Source organism: Terrapene carolina, unplaced genomic scaffold (genome assembly GCF_002925995.2).
Source record: "Terrapene carolina triunguis isolate 2854851 unplaced genomic scaffold, T_m_triunguis-2.0 Scaffold189, whole genome shotgun sequence".
Classification (NCBI taxonomy): domain Eukaryota; kingdom Metazoa; phylum Chordata; order Testudines; family Emydidae; genus Terrapene; species Terrapene triunguis.
The window spans coordinates 6,936,296-6,952,327 of NW_020664540.1; the positions used below are offsets into that span (position 1 = coordinate 6,936,296).

Below are 16,032 nucleotides of genomic sequence, written 5' to 3' on the forward strand. Positions count from 1 at the left end.
TCTGAGTGCTAAAGACAAGCACACTCCTGTGAGCTGTTTTTGGGTAAACTTGTAGCTTTGGGACAAGTGATTCAGACCCTGGGTCTGTGTTGGAGTCAGACAAGAGTGTCTGACCTAGCAAGACGGGGTGCTGGAGTCCTGAGCTGGCAGGGAAAACAGAAGCAGGGGTAGTCTTGGCACATTGGGTGGCAGCTCCCAAGGGGGTTTCTGTGATCCAACCCGTCACAGGGGCCATTTAGGGATCTGGGGCAAAAATCTGTCTGGGGATTGCTCCTGCTTTGAGCAGGGGGTTGGACTAGATACCTCCTGAGGTCCCGTCCAACCCGGATATTCTATGATTCTATGAGCCTCTACTGCATGAGCTAAAAGCCATATGACTCTTAGCTAAGGGTGTAGAGCAGACTCATTACTCTCTCTCTAAGTGGTCTTGGCACCACTCGGTGACCAACATGTGTATTCATGGGAGAGGTAGTGTTGTCTAGTGGATGGAACATTGGACGGGGGCTCGGGAGACCGGGTTTCAATTCCTGGCTTTGCCAATAGACTTCTGGGTAGCCCTGGGCAAGTCACTTCCTTCCCCATGCCTCCATTTCACCTTTGGTTAAAAATAGACAGCATGACACTGACCACCTTTATAAAACACTTTGAGATCTATTGATGAAAAGTGCTAAGTATTATTATTACTATTATTTTTTATTATTATTTTATTATATATATTATAGCATTATTATTATACAACATTTCTAGACCAAATTTAACAGCCATTTAGAATGCTTTCCCATTAAATAGTAAAGATGTTTTTAAGGACTATGATGTTGTGTAATAATTAAGAAAACAGTGATTTAAAATAATAGCACTAGTGTGCTCTAGGTGTTGGTGTTGAATAATCCTAGCCACTTTCACATCACAACAAAACAAACAAACAGATAACCCTATTGAAGGAATGACTGATTATTTTCTTCCATGCTTTTGCTAGAGACCCAAACAAACTGAATTTATATCATTGTACTTGGACTGTGGTTAACACAGTGAACAAATAGACTTGCACATTGCATTTTTCATGGGCATAATGTTGGCAGCAGGTTAATTTGATTACGATGTATCGTTTTACTATTAGAGTTTGTCATTTTCATTTTCTAATAAATGGAAGAAATATTTTAAAGATGTTGATGGGGGAGGGGCAGGGGGGGTCACACCTATCAGGAGTGATCCTGCAATCTTCATTATCACATGAGGTCATTCATTGTTGCTCTACACTGGGGCATGACATCAGATGGGGGAAAGCTGAATGTCTAGCAAATGTACCTCTGCTACTCTACAGTGCCAAGAAAGGAGAGAGAGTGGCATTTATAGAGAGAAATTCTGGTTGTGGCTCCTCCACATATAAATGCAGCCCGGAGACCTCTTCTCAGAATTGATGTTTCTCATCTGGCAATTGGCTGATATAAATCCCACCAGAACAATATGGAGTATATTGATTAGATTCTCTCTGATGTCAGTGCATATCGCCTAACTACCATGTATATCTATTGAGCTTGGTGGATTTGTGGGCTTTCTGGTGAAGGGGTTATTACAAGTATTGTGATGTGTCTAACATTGACTTTTGCAACCACCAAGTAGAGATGGTTGTTAAAAAAAAAAAAATCAAAATTTTTGTTTAATATCTGTGACTGTATAGCCAAGGATTAGCATTAACTAGCATCCATACAGGCTATTTTTTAAGCCCATGCAAAACAACATTCAGAGTGCTGGTTGCTCTGCACTTTTGAGAATCAAATCCCAATCTCTTTGGCTGGGCTCATTACCGATGGAAGAATCTCAGGATGTTTAGCAGTTCAGAAGCGCGTCTCTTTGGAATGGGAAGTATGGGAGGGAATTGTCAAAGAAGCTCAATATACTTATGTGCCTTATTCCCACTGAATTTTATTGGCAGCTGGGTGCCTTAGGCACCACTGAAAATCCCAGTCGACAACTTTGCAAGGACAGGAAGTCTCATGAGATTTCCAGGTCTTCCACTTCTGGTTCCAACTGAACCAGAGGTACATAGACAGGAGAGGGTAAAACATTACTAGCCAGAGTTTTTTTTACTGTCCAAGGAGTGGCTCAGCTGTATAAAATTCAAGATTCAGCTTCAGTTTGGGTTTTATACAGTGATTGAAATCCGTTCTTGTTTTTGTCTGACCTACTTTGACTACCCAGACCGTCCAGTTATACCATTATTGTTCTCCTATAGTTGCCTTTAGCCACTGGGCTGTGTTGCATTTACTGTGGAATTGTCCTGTTCTGAGGGATATCTGGGAGGCAAACAAAGGTGTGTTTTGAACTTGGGTTAGCTAACCTGAGTTAAAATAGCAGTGAAGGCTTGGCAACTTGGCTTCTAACTCAGGTTAGCAGCTCAAGTTCAACCCCAGGGGTTGCCCTATAGGCTAGAACTCGCACTGCTATTGTCTTCACTTCCATTTTAACCTGAGATAGCTGACCTGAGTTAAGATCAAACCTCTCTTTGCGGTGTGTAGACATACCCTCAAGGGTGCAGGGGAAGGTTGCCCCTGCTACATATACCGCTTCAGGAGAGGCAGAATGCTCAGCCTTCTGTGCCCAGTTCAGCCCCTCTTTATCATCCTCACCCTTTTGGGGTGTCTTGTATCCCATGGGGCACTAGAAGGCATCAGCCCCTGTGCTTGGGGCTCCTCAGGACTCTTCCTTGCACACTTGCCCCTTGCATACCCATGTCGTGGTCAGGCACAATCTGCCCCGTAGTGGGAAGATGTAGTGTGATTTTTCTCTGCTGATTTACCACTTTCAGTTCAGTCCATATGTACTAACAGATGGATGGACACAAAGCTCTTGGGGTTAAATAATGAGCTTGCACCTGTGTGACTGAGAACAGAATTTGGATCACTATCTTCTTGTAGCAACATACATCTGTGCAAAGGACTTGGGTGAATATTCCCCAGAGTGCATTTCTCTAAACGCTTACGTAAGTCAATATAGTGAATGGGGGCGGGGGAGGAGGGAGAAATCAGGAAAAGCAAACAAAAACAAGGCTTCTTTGTGACCTAATAATTCTTGCCTTGACAAAAATAAATGGCTCAATTATTAATATATGACATTTTCATTGCATCTCCTGCAAATAAATGTATACCTCCATCCTGATAAATTAACTGTTGTGCTTCATAAATGACTTTGTTCCGATTTCTTAGGAGCTTAGCACTTTGCACAGAAATACTTTAAGAAAATTATCTGCTTCCTTCGCTTCTATATAGATCTTCTAGTTGGCATTTTATTACATGCAACAAATTCCTTCACTTCAAGGATTTCCTTTTGCTTGGAACTTATTTAGCCCACCCTGTTATATCTTACTATGACAGCTACCTGGGTCAAACCCTTATCCCTCAATGGTCATGTCTGTTACAAACCTGGCATGACTAATGGTATATTCCAGGATGAGCACAGCTGTAGTTTTATCCACCTCTTTCTGTATTCATTGGCAGGAACAGTTCATCATGCCTAGGAGCTTCTAAAATTTACTTGTTCCCTTATCAGCAACAAAATATATTTTCCCCCGAGCTGTACTGTGGTTTGCAAGGCTAAAAGCTAAATGCTGTGGTGATCAGCATACAATAAATGCCTAAGACGAATAGATATGATCAGCCACTGGTCCTCATTGGGGATTGAACTCAGAGTTTTCAGGGTTAAAACCATGTCCATGATCCTCTACCACTTTTAATTAAAGAATTAACTCATTAACTGCCATCTATAGTATGTTCTTATCCTCTTAGCACTGAAGGTTCTGGGTTTATTTCCCCACTGACAATCCATGGTGTGAGGTTGTTACAAACGGTTGGCCATAAAGGGATTTGAACTGCTTTGGACCTCAAACTATCAGGATGTGCTTATCCAGCTTGGGGAAGTACGTAACCCATGCTAGGAAAAGAGACTTGGAGCCCTCTAGTACAGGGGAGGGCAAACTACAGCCCGTGAGCCGGATCCGGCCCATCAGGGCTTTCAATCCAGCCCATAGGATTGCCAGCCCTGTGGTGCAGCGGGGCTAAGACAGGCTCCCTGGGGGAGGGGGAGGCACAGGGCTCCATGTGCTGCCCTCACTTGCAGGCACTGCCCCCAACCCCGCAGCTCCCATTGGCTGGGAACAGGGAACCGTGGCCAATGGGAGCTTCGGGGGTGTTACCCACAGGCGCAGGCCCCACCCCACCCCCAGGAGTCACTGCCGGACATGCTGGCCACTTCCGGGAGCAGCACGGGACCAGGGCGGGCAGGGAGCCTGCCTTAGCCCCTCTGCATGCCGCTGCCACCCTGGAGCCGCTCGAGGTAAGCGGCACCGGGCCAGAGCCTGAACCCCAAATCCCTCCACCCTGCACCCCAACCCCCTGCCCTGAGCCCCCTAACGCCCTGCCTTGAGCCCCCTGCTTCACCCTTCCTGCACCCCAACCCCCTGCCCTGAGCCCCCTCCTGCATCCTGCACTCCAACCCCCTGCCCCAGCCCTACATTCATGGCCCTGCATACAATTTTCCCACCCAGATGTGGCCCTCAGGCCAAAAAGTTTGCCCACCCCTGCTTTAGCAGCTGGTTCACGTAAGACGACAGGACACAACTACCGCTGCTAGCTGACAGAGTTACTCCTCCAGGTCAAGCAGTATTAACTTGCATTTTTAACATGATAGATTCCAGGCTCAGTTCCCTGGCAACCCAGGATGACAGTTTTCATATCACTACATTTGGGTGATAAAAATAAATATAAATAAATATGATGACCAAAAAAACCCCCTGGAATTGAACCCTAAAACCTGGAATGTGGGTATTATTCTGATCTCACACTGGCTTTACACCAGTATAATTCCTCTGAGTACAGTGAAGTTACTCCTGCTTTACACTCGTGTGAAATCAGAAGCCAGACCCTTTGTCTTTATTTATTCAATGCACCACATAGCCATTGTGAAAATTAGACTACATACAGTACGCAACATTTTTAATTTTTAATACGTGCTCTAACTTCCATTAACTTTAGTGAACAGTCCCTGGAGAAAAGAACCCTTAACAGATAGTTTATATCATGCCTGAAGTCAAGCTTCAGTATCAGAAAAGTTACATCTGCTGAAGAACGCCCGCACTGTCTAATCAAAACACATACCAGCCTCCTCTAGGGATGAGGGTGTCCAACTGGTTGTCTGTCTAACACCTAACTGGTTGGTTTATGGAGTGCTTCCTGGTCATATGGGACCCAGTGTTCAGAAGTGTTCAACGTCGTAACTGGGCCCAAATCTTCAAAAACTGTCAGTACATCATGTTCTGAGCTCTTTTGAAAATCTCTCTCTTATTTAAGTGTCTAAGGGGATCTTTGTAGTGCAATCACAGGCTGTGACTGCAGCTTGAGTAGACATTTGGGTATCTCTACACAGGGATAAAAGACCCATGGCAAGGCCACAGGTGGCCTGGGTCAACTGACTTGGGCTCACGGGGCTTGGGCTGCAGGGCTAAAAATCGACATTGGGGTTCGGGCTGGAGCCTAAGCCTGAGCATCTACACAGTGGTTTTTCAGTCCTGAAACCCGAACCGTGGGAGCCTGAGTCAGCTGACCTCAGCCAGCCATGGTTTCTTTTATCCCTATTAGCTCAGGTACCAGAGTAGTGAAGCAGCAACAGTGCATGCTTCAGCACAGGCTGTACAAGCCTGCCCAGAGCCCTGGGTAATTACTCGTGGAGCTGGCTTGCACTGAAATGCATCCTGCCGTGGCTTTGCCGCTCCAGTGCCTGAGCTAGGTAGATTAAAGCTAGCATGGGTATGCCTGCTCAAGCTGTAATCACACCCTAGGATTGCACCAGAGACATTCCAGAAGTGGGAGCTCAGCTCAAAATCTGGCCCCAATTTTGGATGCAGAGTACTCGAAAGGCTGGCCCTCAGCTTTTCTGAATATCTGTTCCATGGTGCTGCATCCCTTTTTGTTTCCTGATGCACCTCTGCTAGTCACCACTGCAGTCGTATTGCTCACAGAGAGAGGAAGTCTCAGCTAACCTGGTCTCCAAGGTTAAAACCAGCATCAAGGTGCTAAGAGGCACTATTGCAGGAAAACTTATTGAGTGAGATTAGCAGGTTTTGAACTAGAATGAGCACGACTGCACAGAACTAGAAGACATCACAAGTCATGGAGGGTCTGCCCTTCCCGGACAAAATTGCTCATCGCGCCTGGATCACTGCCTGTTTTGAAACTAGAGCATGAGACAGTTTATGAACTTAAAACACATTTTTCCAACCTTAGGAGGTTTTTTTTGACTGCCTGTTCTCAGCAAAGAAATATTATTATAAATAGGCTCTTTTTGGCAGGGGGCAGGAGTGGTATTTTTCCCATTTCCTAGAGGATAAAAAATTACAATATGCTTGAATGTGCATGTTTTCCCACTTTGTGCTACAGGGGCTGCTTGCCATAAGGACTGCCGAAAACCCAGCCTTAGCTGATAGTGTTAATATCCTTACTTCGCAGTCACCGCTGAATGTCTTTGCCAGAAAGTCTTAATAAAAGACATTGCTTCTTTCCCCTTAGAATGGCTGGGGTTGGAAAGGAGCTCTCATGAGTCATCTAGCTCATCTCCCGGCACCGTGGCAGGACTGATCAGCCCAATTTCCCTGCGCACATTCGTGTTAACTCCCTGTCTGAAAGGCTGAGTATTGACTCTATCCATGCTGATGGTTTATGCTTTTATTTCTCTAATAATCTGATTCAACTTTGGTTTGGTGCTGGACTGAGGTGCAAGGGACAAGGTCCTGGCACTGTGTTGTGAAGAGAAGGAAGGCCCCCGCACCCCTTGCTGCTTTTTCCCACTCCAGCAACACCCTCGTCCCTCTCCCCCTGTAGATGGGCAATTTTTACAGCTGTGCCCCCATCCTCTTTGGGAAGGAATTTTACTCAGCTCCCCTCCCACCCAGTGGTGGATGTTTTTTCCAGCAGCTGCTTTTCCCCCCAGAGACCGGTGCTGGAGTCATGTACTTCAGGAGTCACTGCTGTGCCAATGTGCTCTGCAGGAAAGACTCTTCTTCCCCTGCCCAGCAAAGGACAGAATCTCTACTGGTGGCTTGGGGAGGTGCTAAGTCTAGAGACTGACTCTTGTGCCAGCAGAAACAGCATGACCTCAAGATTCTGCCTGCTAGCCCCACGAGCCCCAGCACATGTGGGGTTGGCAGTAGGGCCTAGCAGAGGGTGCGTGCTGCTCTTTAGCAAAAGAGAAACAAGATGCACTTGGCACTGTGTCCCCCAAGTCTGTCTGAAGCCATCTTGCCCTGTGACGGTACAATGCTTCCCCTATGCACAGAAACAGCGACATCTGTTGATGGCAGGATTTAGCTCTTAGTTTTAAATTCATGAATGTGTATGGCGCAAAACTAATAAAGGATTTAAGATTTAGATGCGATCTAAGGTCCCTTCCAGATTCCTAAGCAGGACTTTGGGGGAAATGAAGAAGTGAATATCCTTGAAAAATCAGTCCCAGGTTTTATCCTGATCCCAGTGCATGCTGGGACAGGTGATAGTTCGGTAATGAGCTGCAATCCTTTGATTCAGTTAGAAGCCTATTAACCAGCAATCGCCCAGGATTCAGGTAAATGAGCATCCATTATGAAGGTAGACATCAAATATTATAACTAGCATTTGCTCATTTTAAAGGTAAGTAATAATATGACAAAAGATGTCCTTCATTTTGAATAGTATCAGGGGGTAGCCATGTTAGTCTTCATTTTGAATGACTTTGTCTTGATGGGACAAGTTAAGGAAATATATTTTCTCTTCCCCATCCCCTGCCAGTTCCCTGATGTAGTTAGTTAGTCCTGGCTATAGCCACTGAAATATTAGGACATAGGAAAGTAGTGGTGTATATGCTGAGGGAAACAAACAGAATGATAAACTGTGGCACTTATATGCCCCAATCAGCTAGGCATCTGCAGCAACTCTTCCTAAGTGGACAGCACATGAGAAGAAAGTTCAAGGGAGCATTTTTCATTGACTTAATCAGCAAAGAAGCCATTCTGCTGATGACTCAGTACAATACGGCCACACCACATCCTGCAGAAATAGAAAGATTTGTATAAAGCTAGGGTTTTCTGTTGTTTAGAAGCTCTGGGCAAGTTTCCCCCCCTTTTTTTTCAGCTAGGCATCTATTCTGGAAATAGTGCTGCCACCTATTGTAAATCGGTTATTCTGTTATAAGAATGAGTTATGTATACTTATCTGTCATGTCCATCATTTAGACTTTAAGTTTAACTCACTGCTCAGTATATTACCTGTTGCTGTCTGTGCTTGGATCCAGAGGGATATGAGTCTGCTACCAGCTAGGGGAGTTAGTTCTTTAACTCAAACTATAGATCCTGGGTTCTGTCCAAGTAGACAATCATTACATGGAAGCCAGTGACTAGGGCTCTACAGAGAAGGTGCGTTCTGTGCCATCTGTTGGTGGTCCAGAGGAAGAAACAGAATAATTCATAGATTCCAAGGCCAGAAGGAATCATTGTGATCATCTAGCCTGACCTCCTGTATAACCAGGCCATAACCCCCCAAAATAATTCCTAGAGCAGATCTTTCAGAAAGACACCCAGTCTTGATTTAAAAATTGCCGGTGATGGAGAATCCACCAAAAACCTTAGTATGTTGTTCCAATGGTTAGTTACTCTCACTGTTAAAATTTCACCTTATTTCCAGTCTGAATTTGTTTAGCTTCAACTTCCAGCCAGTGGATCATGTTATCCGTTTCTCTGCTAGTTTGAAGAGCCCATTGTCAAATTTGTATTTGCTTGTTTGCAGTGTTGTAGCCATGTCGATCCCAGGATATTAGAGAGACAAGTTGGGTGAGGTAGTATCTTTTATTGGACCAACTTCTGTTGGTGGGAGAGACAAGCTTTAAAGCTTACACAGAGCTCTTCCTCAAGTGTAGCTCAAAAGTTTGTCACCCTCACCAACAGAAGTTTGTCTAATAAAAGATATTACCTCACCCACCGTGTCTCTCTATTCCCCTTGTAGATATTCATAGATTGTGATCAAGTCACCCCTTAACCTTCCCTTTGTTAAGCTAACTAGGTTGAGCTCTTTGAGTCTATCACTATATAGCATGTTTTCTAATCCTTATGAGCAGATCTTATTTGCATGGGTGACACCTATCTTGCCCGTGTGATCATTTTTGGCTCGTTTAAATCATCTAGTCCGACCTCCTGTATTACACAGGCCATAGAATTTCACCCAGTTACCCCCAGTATTGAACCCAATAATTTGTGTTTGACTAGAATATATCTTCCAGAAAGGCAACCAGCTTCAAATGAAGACATCAGGAGCTGAAGACTCTGTAAAACTGCATTAGTGGAGTTTTGTTTTGTAAAACCTGAGGTGGTTTTGATCAATCTCCCAGATTCTCTTGATTCCCAAAGCTGATGGGAAAACAGGATTCTCACATGCTTTTGCCAGCAAAATGAGCACATTAAGCTTGTCACTATTAACCTGAAAGGGCCAGTTGTACAAGGAATCAATGCTTTCTTGTCTCAAGGCTGGGGCTCAAATCTGGCAGCCTAGATCTGGGTGAACTTTGGGGGGGGGAGAGGGTGTGTGTGAAACATTCCCTCAAGTAAAATCACAAATTTGCTTCAGTCGTATTCTTGTCATTTTCTACTTAGTTATCACAAATGTTTGTATGAATGACTTCTATCTCTTGTTTGCAAGAATGTTTATGGGAAACAAACTTCTCGTGAATACACATTGGCGTGAAGATTCACATGAGAAATGTTCACGCAGATGTCTTCTTGATTCTCCTCTTTCTGGTTATAGAATACTCCTGGGGGAATTCTGCACCAAAAAAAATTAAAAATTCTGCGCACAATATTTTAAAATTCTGCAAAATTCTGCATATTTTATTTGTCAAAATAACACAATATAACCAGACCAGTTTCAATTATTTTTGGTCATTTATTTCAAAATACCTGTCAGCAAGTATGTCTGTAACAATATAGACAACAAAAAAGATTCAGGAAATGTTTTGACAAATAGATTTCTTACTAAGCATATTAATACAGAACTCTGAGTAATAATTCATTTAAACTACAATACAGAACCGTATTTCCTGCACCCCTCAGAAGCAGTGCAAAGGCTTGAGAAATTCAGGGGTAACAGAGGAGCTGAGGGAGAGGGAAGTAAATTGCTGGAAAGGAGCCTGGGTGTGATCTTGGAGAGTTGTTGGGTATGGGTGGGAAAAGTATGGAACAGGTTTTTTTGTGGGGTGGGGAGAGATTGTTAGGGAGCTTCTCCCATGCAGACCCTGGCTGACCCCTAGCCTTTCCCATTCAGTTGGACACATCTGCCCCTGTCCCCATGTGTTCTTGCACCCCATGTCCACATGTGCCCCTTCACCCCTGCTCAGACACCCCTCCCCATCCCCATATGTCTCTGTACCCCCACCCAGCCACCCCCTATCCCTATGTAGCTCTGCACCCCCTTCCCCATCACCATGTGGCCCTGCACCTCCCTCCCCCTGTGGCCCTGTGCCTCCATTCCCAGTCAGCCCCTGACCTAGTCTAACCTCCCGCACTAGCCCTTATCAGCCTCTGTCTGACCCCCCCCAGCACCCCACGCTGTCTGTCTCCCCATAGCCCCTGTCTCGTGACCTGGCCTGCTGTGAAGAAGGCAGCTCTTTCTCTTCCCTCGCTGTCGGGGAGCTGCTGCTTTGTTCAATCACCACAGCGCCCTCTGGTGGACAAAAGGCGGAACTGTAGAAGTTATTTTCTGCTGGGAGCTGCTGCTGTTCTTGCACCACAATGCCCTTTTGTGGGCAAAAGACGGAACTGCAACAACATTTTGGCAGAAGCTTTTTTCTGCACAAAAAATTAAAAATATGCGGGGCTCGTTAATTATGCACACGGGCAGTAGCGCAGAATTCCCCCAGGAGTAAGAGAAGTTTCAGTCAATCAGTCAGGGGACAAAAACAGTATCATCTGACTTAGCTAACCACTAACACACCAAGAACAATAAAGAGTTGAAGCAAATAGTTTGGGAGCCACTCAACAACTGAGACATGTCCATATAAAGCATTATTAATCAGTTGAAAATTACAAACATTTCTAAACAATTAGTATCCTAATTTGTGAACAGAAGAAAGTAACGGCTCTGGTCATTCTACATTGCTGTTAGTTTGCCTGGCTGCAGTCATGACTGAACCACTGCATACAATATTCATTAACAAATCATTTACAACTCTTGATTTTCTTCATGTGGATTCATGATTCATAAATTTTCACCAGCTCATTTGGACAAACGGTTTTTCATGAACCGTTCACTTTGACCTTTTTGTGAAGTTGGTTAATTATGGCACATGGTATTGTTTCTGGTCCCTGTTTGAGTAACTTTTAAAATAGAAAAATAGGAAATAACACACTTTTGAATATGAATTTAGGGAGGAATAAACATTCATACTAAAATCTCTGAAGCTTTCAGGGTTTGTGAACATTTGCACGAATACAGCTAACATTCCTCCACCAATCAGAGTAACCATGTTCATCTTGTTAATATTCAACCAGCTCTGCTGGTGGTTGAACTGAATTTTGTCTTGGTACAGTCTCAGTCCTAAGTAAACATTTATAACATCACGTAGATGGATACAGTTTAACTCACTTTGATTTGGAGAGCATTGCTCAGAGAAGATCAGCATCAGAATTTTAAAGATGGCATAAAACTGATTTGGCAGAAATTGCTATAAACTATGGAAACCGGCATCTATTGTTATTGCCTGCGCTGTCCTTTTTGCCACTGGGGTAGATTTTTTTTTTGTTTGCTTGCCACTAGAAACCAGCTGTTTATCTAGCATGTGAAGTTTTCAGCACATGACTTGGATTTTTACTATTCTACAATAAAAGAGCACCCAACCAATGCTCTGAGCATCTTGGACAGTGTTTTAAAAGTACACTGATAAATAAGCAGACCCACCAATTAGCCCAGATCAAATCAAAGAACCCAGTTAGAACATATATATAACAAATTAATCAACCTCCCCACACAGTCCCCAGAGTCCCACGCCACTACTACGCAGCCCTACCCAACATCCATCATGGGTACTGATGGAAAGGCTGGCCTTACCATGTACCCTGCAATTTTACAAATTCACACTCTTAGGGATCGGGGGGGGGGGGGGGAATAGCAGCTGATCGATGCAGGGGAACAATTCACATATTTATTAACTGGCCTAAAAAGTTGTGTCATGCAGCTGTTTGCATTGTTAAACCAGTGCAATGCTTTGCTCCAGAAGTGGCTGCATTTCAATGCTAGGTGAAGTAACTGCCATCTATAGAGGGCCTTTTCTTGCACTCATTGAAATCAACTGAGTTTTGGCTTTGACTTCATTGGAGCAGGATTGGGACCACAGTTTGCAAAGTGCTTTGAGGTCCCATAGTGTAAATGGCACTGTATAAATATAGGATAATTATAATCCTAATTGGAGTTTAGCCCCCTGAAATTTGACACAATTCCTTTGCTACACCCTTGTTGCCTGCCTCCATTTGCATCAATAATGTGAAAATCTGCTGCACATCTGTGGCCCATACAAAGGATAGAGAGCAGGTAGGGCAAGTTAGTGTAATTTGTGATCTGCTGCTATCAATGGTTAACACCCTATCATCAGTGACAACTGTGCAATTAAGCTATTCCCAGTTCTGTGCTAGTTAATACTCTGATCATATAATATTTTGACATTATCAAAATGAAGCATTGTGACATTATCAAAATAATTTTTTTTTCAGACTATCTGTTCCATGGAAAATTTCAACGTTTTTACTTTTCATGCTGATTTGGAACAAAGACAAATTTCAAAACGTTGGAATTTCCCATGGAATGGAAATTCTATTTTCTGACTATCTCTAGTTTTTAATCACTCTAATCAGAGATGGTTTGTCCCACAATAGTATATTAATATCGAAAGACTCTGAACAATCTGTTTGCTTAGCTTTCTGGGCTTTCTCCTAAAAAACACTTTTCCTTGTACTAGTTGCTTTGAATGCTTCAGAATTCCAATAAAAATAACTGGAGATAATCTCAGAAACCTAATTCTTCAGTCTCTGCAAATACAGTTGTAAAATCTGCATTTGAATGGGAATAGATATTGCTTCATACATTATATTTATTAAATTGTTACTCCTATTTCTGTTTTGTGTAAACAGCTTTTTAAAAATGGGAATTTAAAATAAATGGGGAGAGGTGGTGGAGAAAAGACATTGTTATGTGCATCTAGAGATGAAGCTACACACATTTATGGGGAAATAAGGGTTTCACATTGCCAGATATCAAACTCAGCATTTACACAGTTTTCTTTTTTTGGCCACGTCCCTCTGCTAAACCTGACATGGAGCCAAGGTGAAAGCAGAGATTTTCCCATTACAGAATACCAAATCTATGATAAGCCATGCCATGAAAATCCAGTTGAGGAGAAACAGAAAATAAAAAACAAACAAAACTGCTGCAAGATCAGTGATGAGTTTTGCATTACTTGTAAAATCTGTTTTTTCAGGGATCTTATAAATAAAAAAAAATAGGATCAGTAATGTAACATGATGAGGACAACCAACGCTTGCATTAGGAGAACTTAAGCAACAGTAAAAGCATTTTCAGCCTGTTGCACAGTACACATGCTAACTTTTGAAGCACCTGAAAAAGTTGTAAGCAGTTGCTACAGTAAAGGTGGTCTGTGAATACTGTACCTAAACTGTGGTCTTCTTAAGATATGTGTGTCAGCTTGCACTGTGATAAAATGAATATCAGCTATGATCTTTGCTATGTTCTGTGAATGGTTGTTCTCTTTTTTCCTAAGACAAGCACGTTCATCATTAAGAATTAAAACTAATGAACTCTGCTGCTTTGCTCATCGTCATACTCTGATATTAACTACTATTAATAATAAATGCCAGTAAAACAGAGTGAGCTTAATTCTGGCAGCACTGGGTGAGATTTCAGTGCTTTTCTCAAAGATTAGTTCATAAAAAGGATTTCAGTATTGCAGCTTCTGAATCATTTGCCACGAGGAAAAAGATGACTGACAAAATGTGTGTGCTAGAGTCTGGAGGACTTAAGTGGGCAGAGTTCAGCTTAGAACTTCAAAAACCCCAGACAAGCCTGGCAACTAGTTATGCAAACGCTGAATTATATCCACTGCCTTCAAAGCCCAGTGGAAGTTAATTCAAGTTGTGTTTCTCATTCTGCGTATTTGCCAAAAACAAAATGGGAAACAAATAAGTTCTCTCCTAACAAATCCTTCATTGCCCCACTTGTATGTGCTGCCCTCTAAGCTGTCTGGCTGTCTTCCAAGCCTGAATCACATCCCTGGGCTAGCAGTAACCCCAACATCCCCTTTGACCCATCCTCCTTTGCCCTTGATCTCCCTTCACCTCCCTCCTGGAGTTTTCTGTACCTATTTAGACTTTTTACAAAGTACTTCCTTACCTGCATAGTGGTCAAATACAGTGGGCACGTACTCCTCCGGGAAGGCATCATTGGCATAACTCATCAGCAGACAGGTTTTCCCAACTGCACCATCCCCAACCACCACACACTTCAACATCTTCTTCACGTTATTGCTGCTGCAGTCGGTGCTGTTGTCATCTTCTTCCTTACAGTTCATTCTTGCTGGTGCTGCTGCTGGTCCCAGGACTTCCAAGTGCACATGAAGGAAAAATGAAGTGCAATTGTACTGACTCTTCCTGAGTTTGGGAGGCTCTCAACCTCAGGAAATCATACTAATATTTCCAGGCTGTTCCAGCCGCCTCTAGCAATTACCATATCAGTAAAGAGAAGCATTGAGGTAAATAAATTATACATCGATTTTAAAAAAAGGATTGTCCTTTCTTGTGAGCTTGAGTCAGGAAACACTCATCCTGTCACAGAGACCTTGATATTTATTGCAACTTTAAAAATATCAGCAGTCTGAGGTGTTGATTCTCTTCTCCCCTTCTCCAGAGGAATCAGGGATTCCTGCTAAATCCACTCCATTTTCCATTTCATTTCTAACATGGAGGAAAGCTGGAGGTTTTTAATGGAGTTTTTCCTTTCTTTCTTCAGCTTGCTGTGTGTCAGGAAATCATGGGTTTCCTGCTGAATTCCATATTAGGATCAGTGGGCTTGTGAAGGGCTGCAAACAATAGGAGCTCTGTGTGTGTTTGTACTTTAGAGGAACTATGCCAGGACATAGAGTAAGAAAAACACTAGAGGTCTCACTGCGGGCTAAAGTTGTTAAGCTTCCTGTTTCATCTAAGCACTCAATGCTGTTCTCCGGGCTGGCTGAGATGAGGCTGGTGCTGACTGATAGATACGTACATGATTTTCAATGGGGAATGCTGTGCAAAATGGGGATTCAGGCTTAAATGAATAAGCAGGGAATGGCAGGAGTTCTATAAGGGAACCAGCCTGTAAAATGTGCAATAGAGTCTATCTTAGGGTTTTCTGCTGCCACCCGTCGCTGTAGTATCGGAGCACCTTGGGGTGTGCTTTTTCTTTTGGGGGTGTTGGTACATGGGAGTAGAATTGAACACAAACGCTTTCCTATGTAAATACCTCTTTAACAATTTGGGTAAAGTAATAAATCAGTCAAGCCAGGGACTAAGAAAATATCCTCTCCTGTCCCCCCCAAAACAAACAAATGAATTTTTTTCTGGTATAGGTGTGTGTGGAGGGAGGTGGGGTGAAAGAAAGCAGATGAAGAATTAGGAACTACAGCTCTTCAAAGGGAAGGCTACAGGGCAAAGCTACAGAACAGCCTGCGTAAAACCAGAGTTAAATGGCATAGCTTTTACTCCCTAAAAACTAGAGCAATGTGTGGTCCAGCACAGTTTTGCTATAGTATTTCATATAGTTCTGATCCTCCTTTTAATTTTATTATATAACTGTCCCAAAGATCCCACTGTGAGTAAACACTTAGGGCCAAACCTTGCTCTCGCTACGCCTGGAAAACTGTGCAATCTCTAGCAGAAGTGAGTCACTAATTTGAAAACAACCCCTTCCTCATGTCAGCCGT

At 43.2% G+C, this 16,032-nt stretch overlaps 1 protein-coding gene across 1 annotated transcript in view; it reads right to left on the reverse strand.

Moving 5' to 3' along the window:
- Positions 1 to 15,058, reverse strand: part of RHOJ (ras homolog family member J) — a 73,242-nt gene extending 58,184 nt beyond the window's left edge. Inside the window, exon 1 of the mRNA XM_026654261.1 lies at positions 14,466 to 15,058. Coding sequence (XP_026510046.1) covers positions 14,466 to 14,643 — 178 coding nt within the window. The 5' untranslated portion in view covers positions 14,644 to 15,058. The remainder of the gene's footprint in view (positions 1 to 14,465) is intronic.
- Between the last annotated feature and the right edge of the window lie 974 nt (positions 15,059 to 16,032).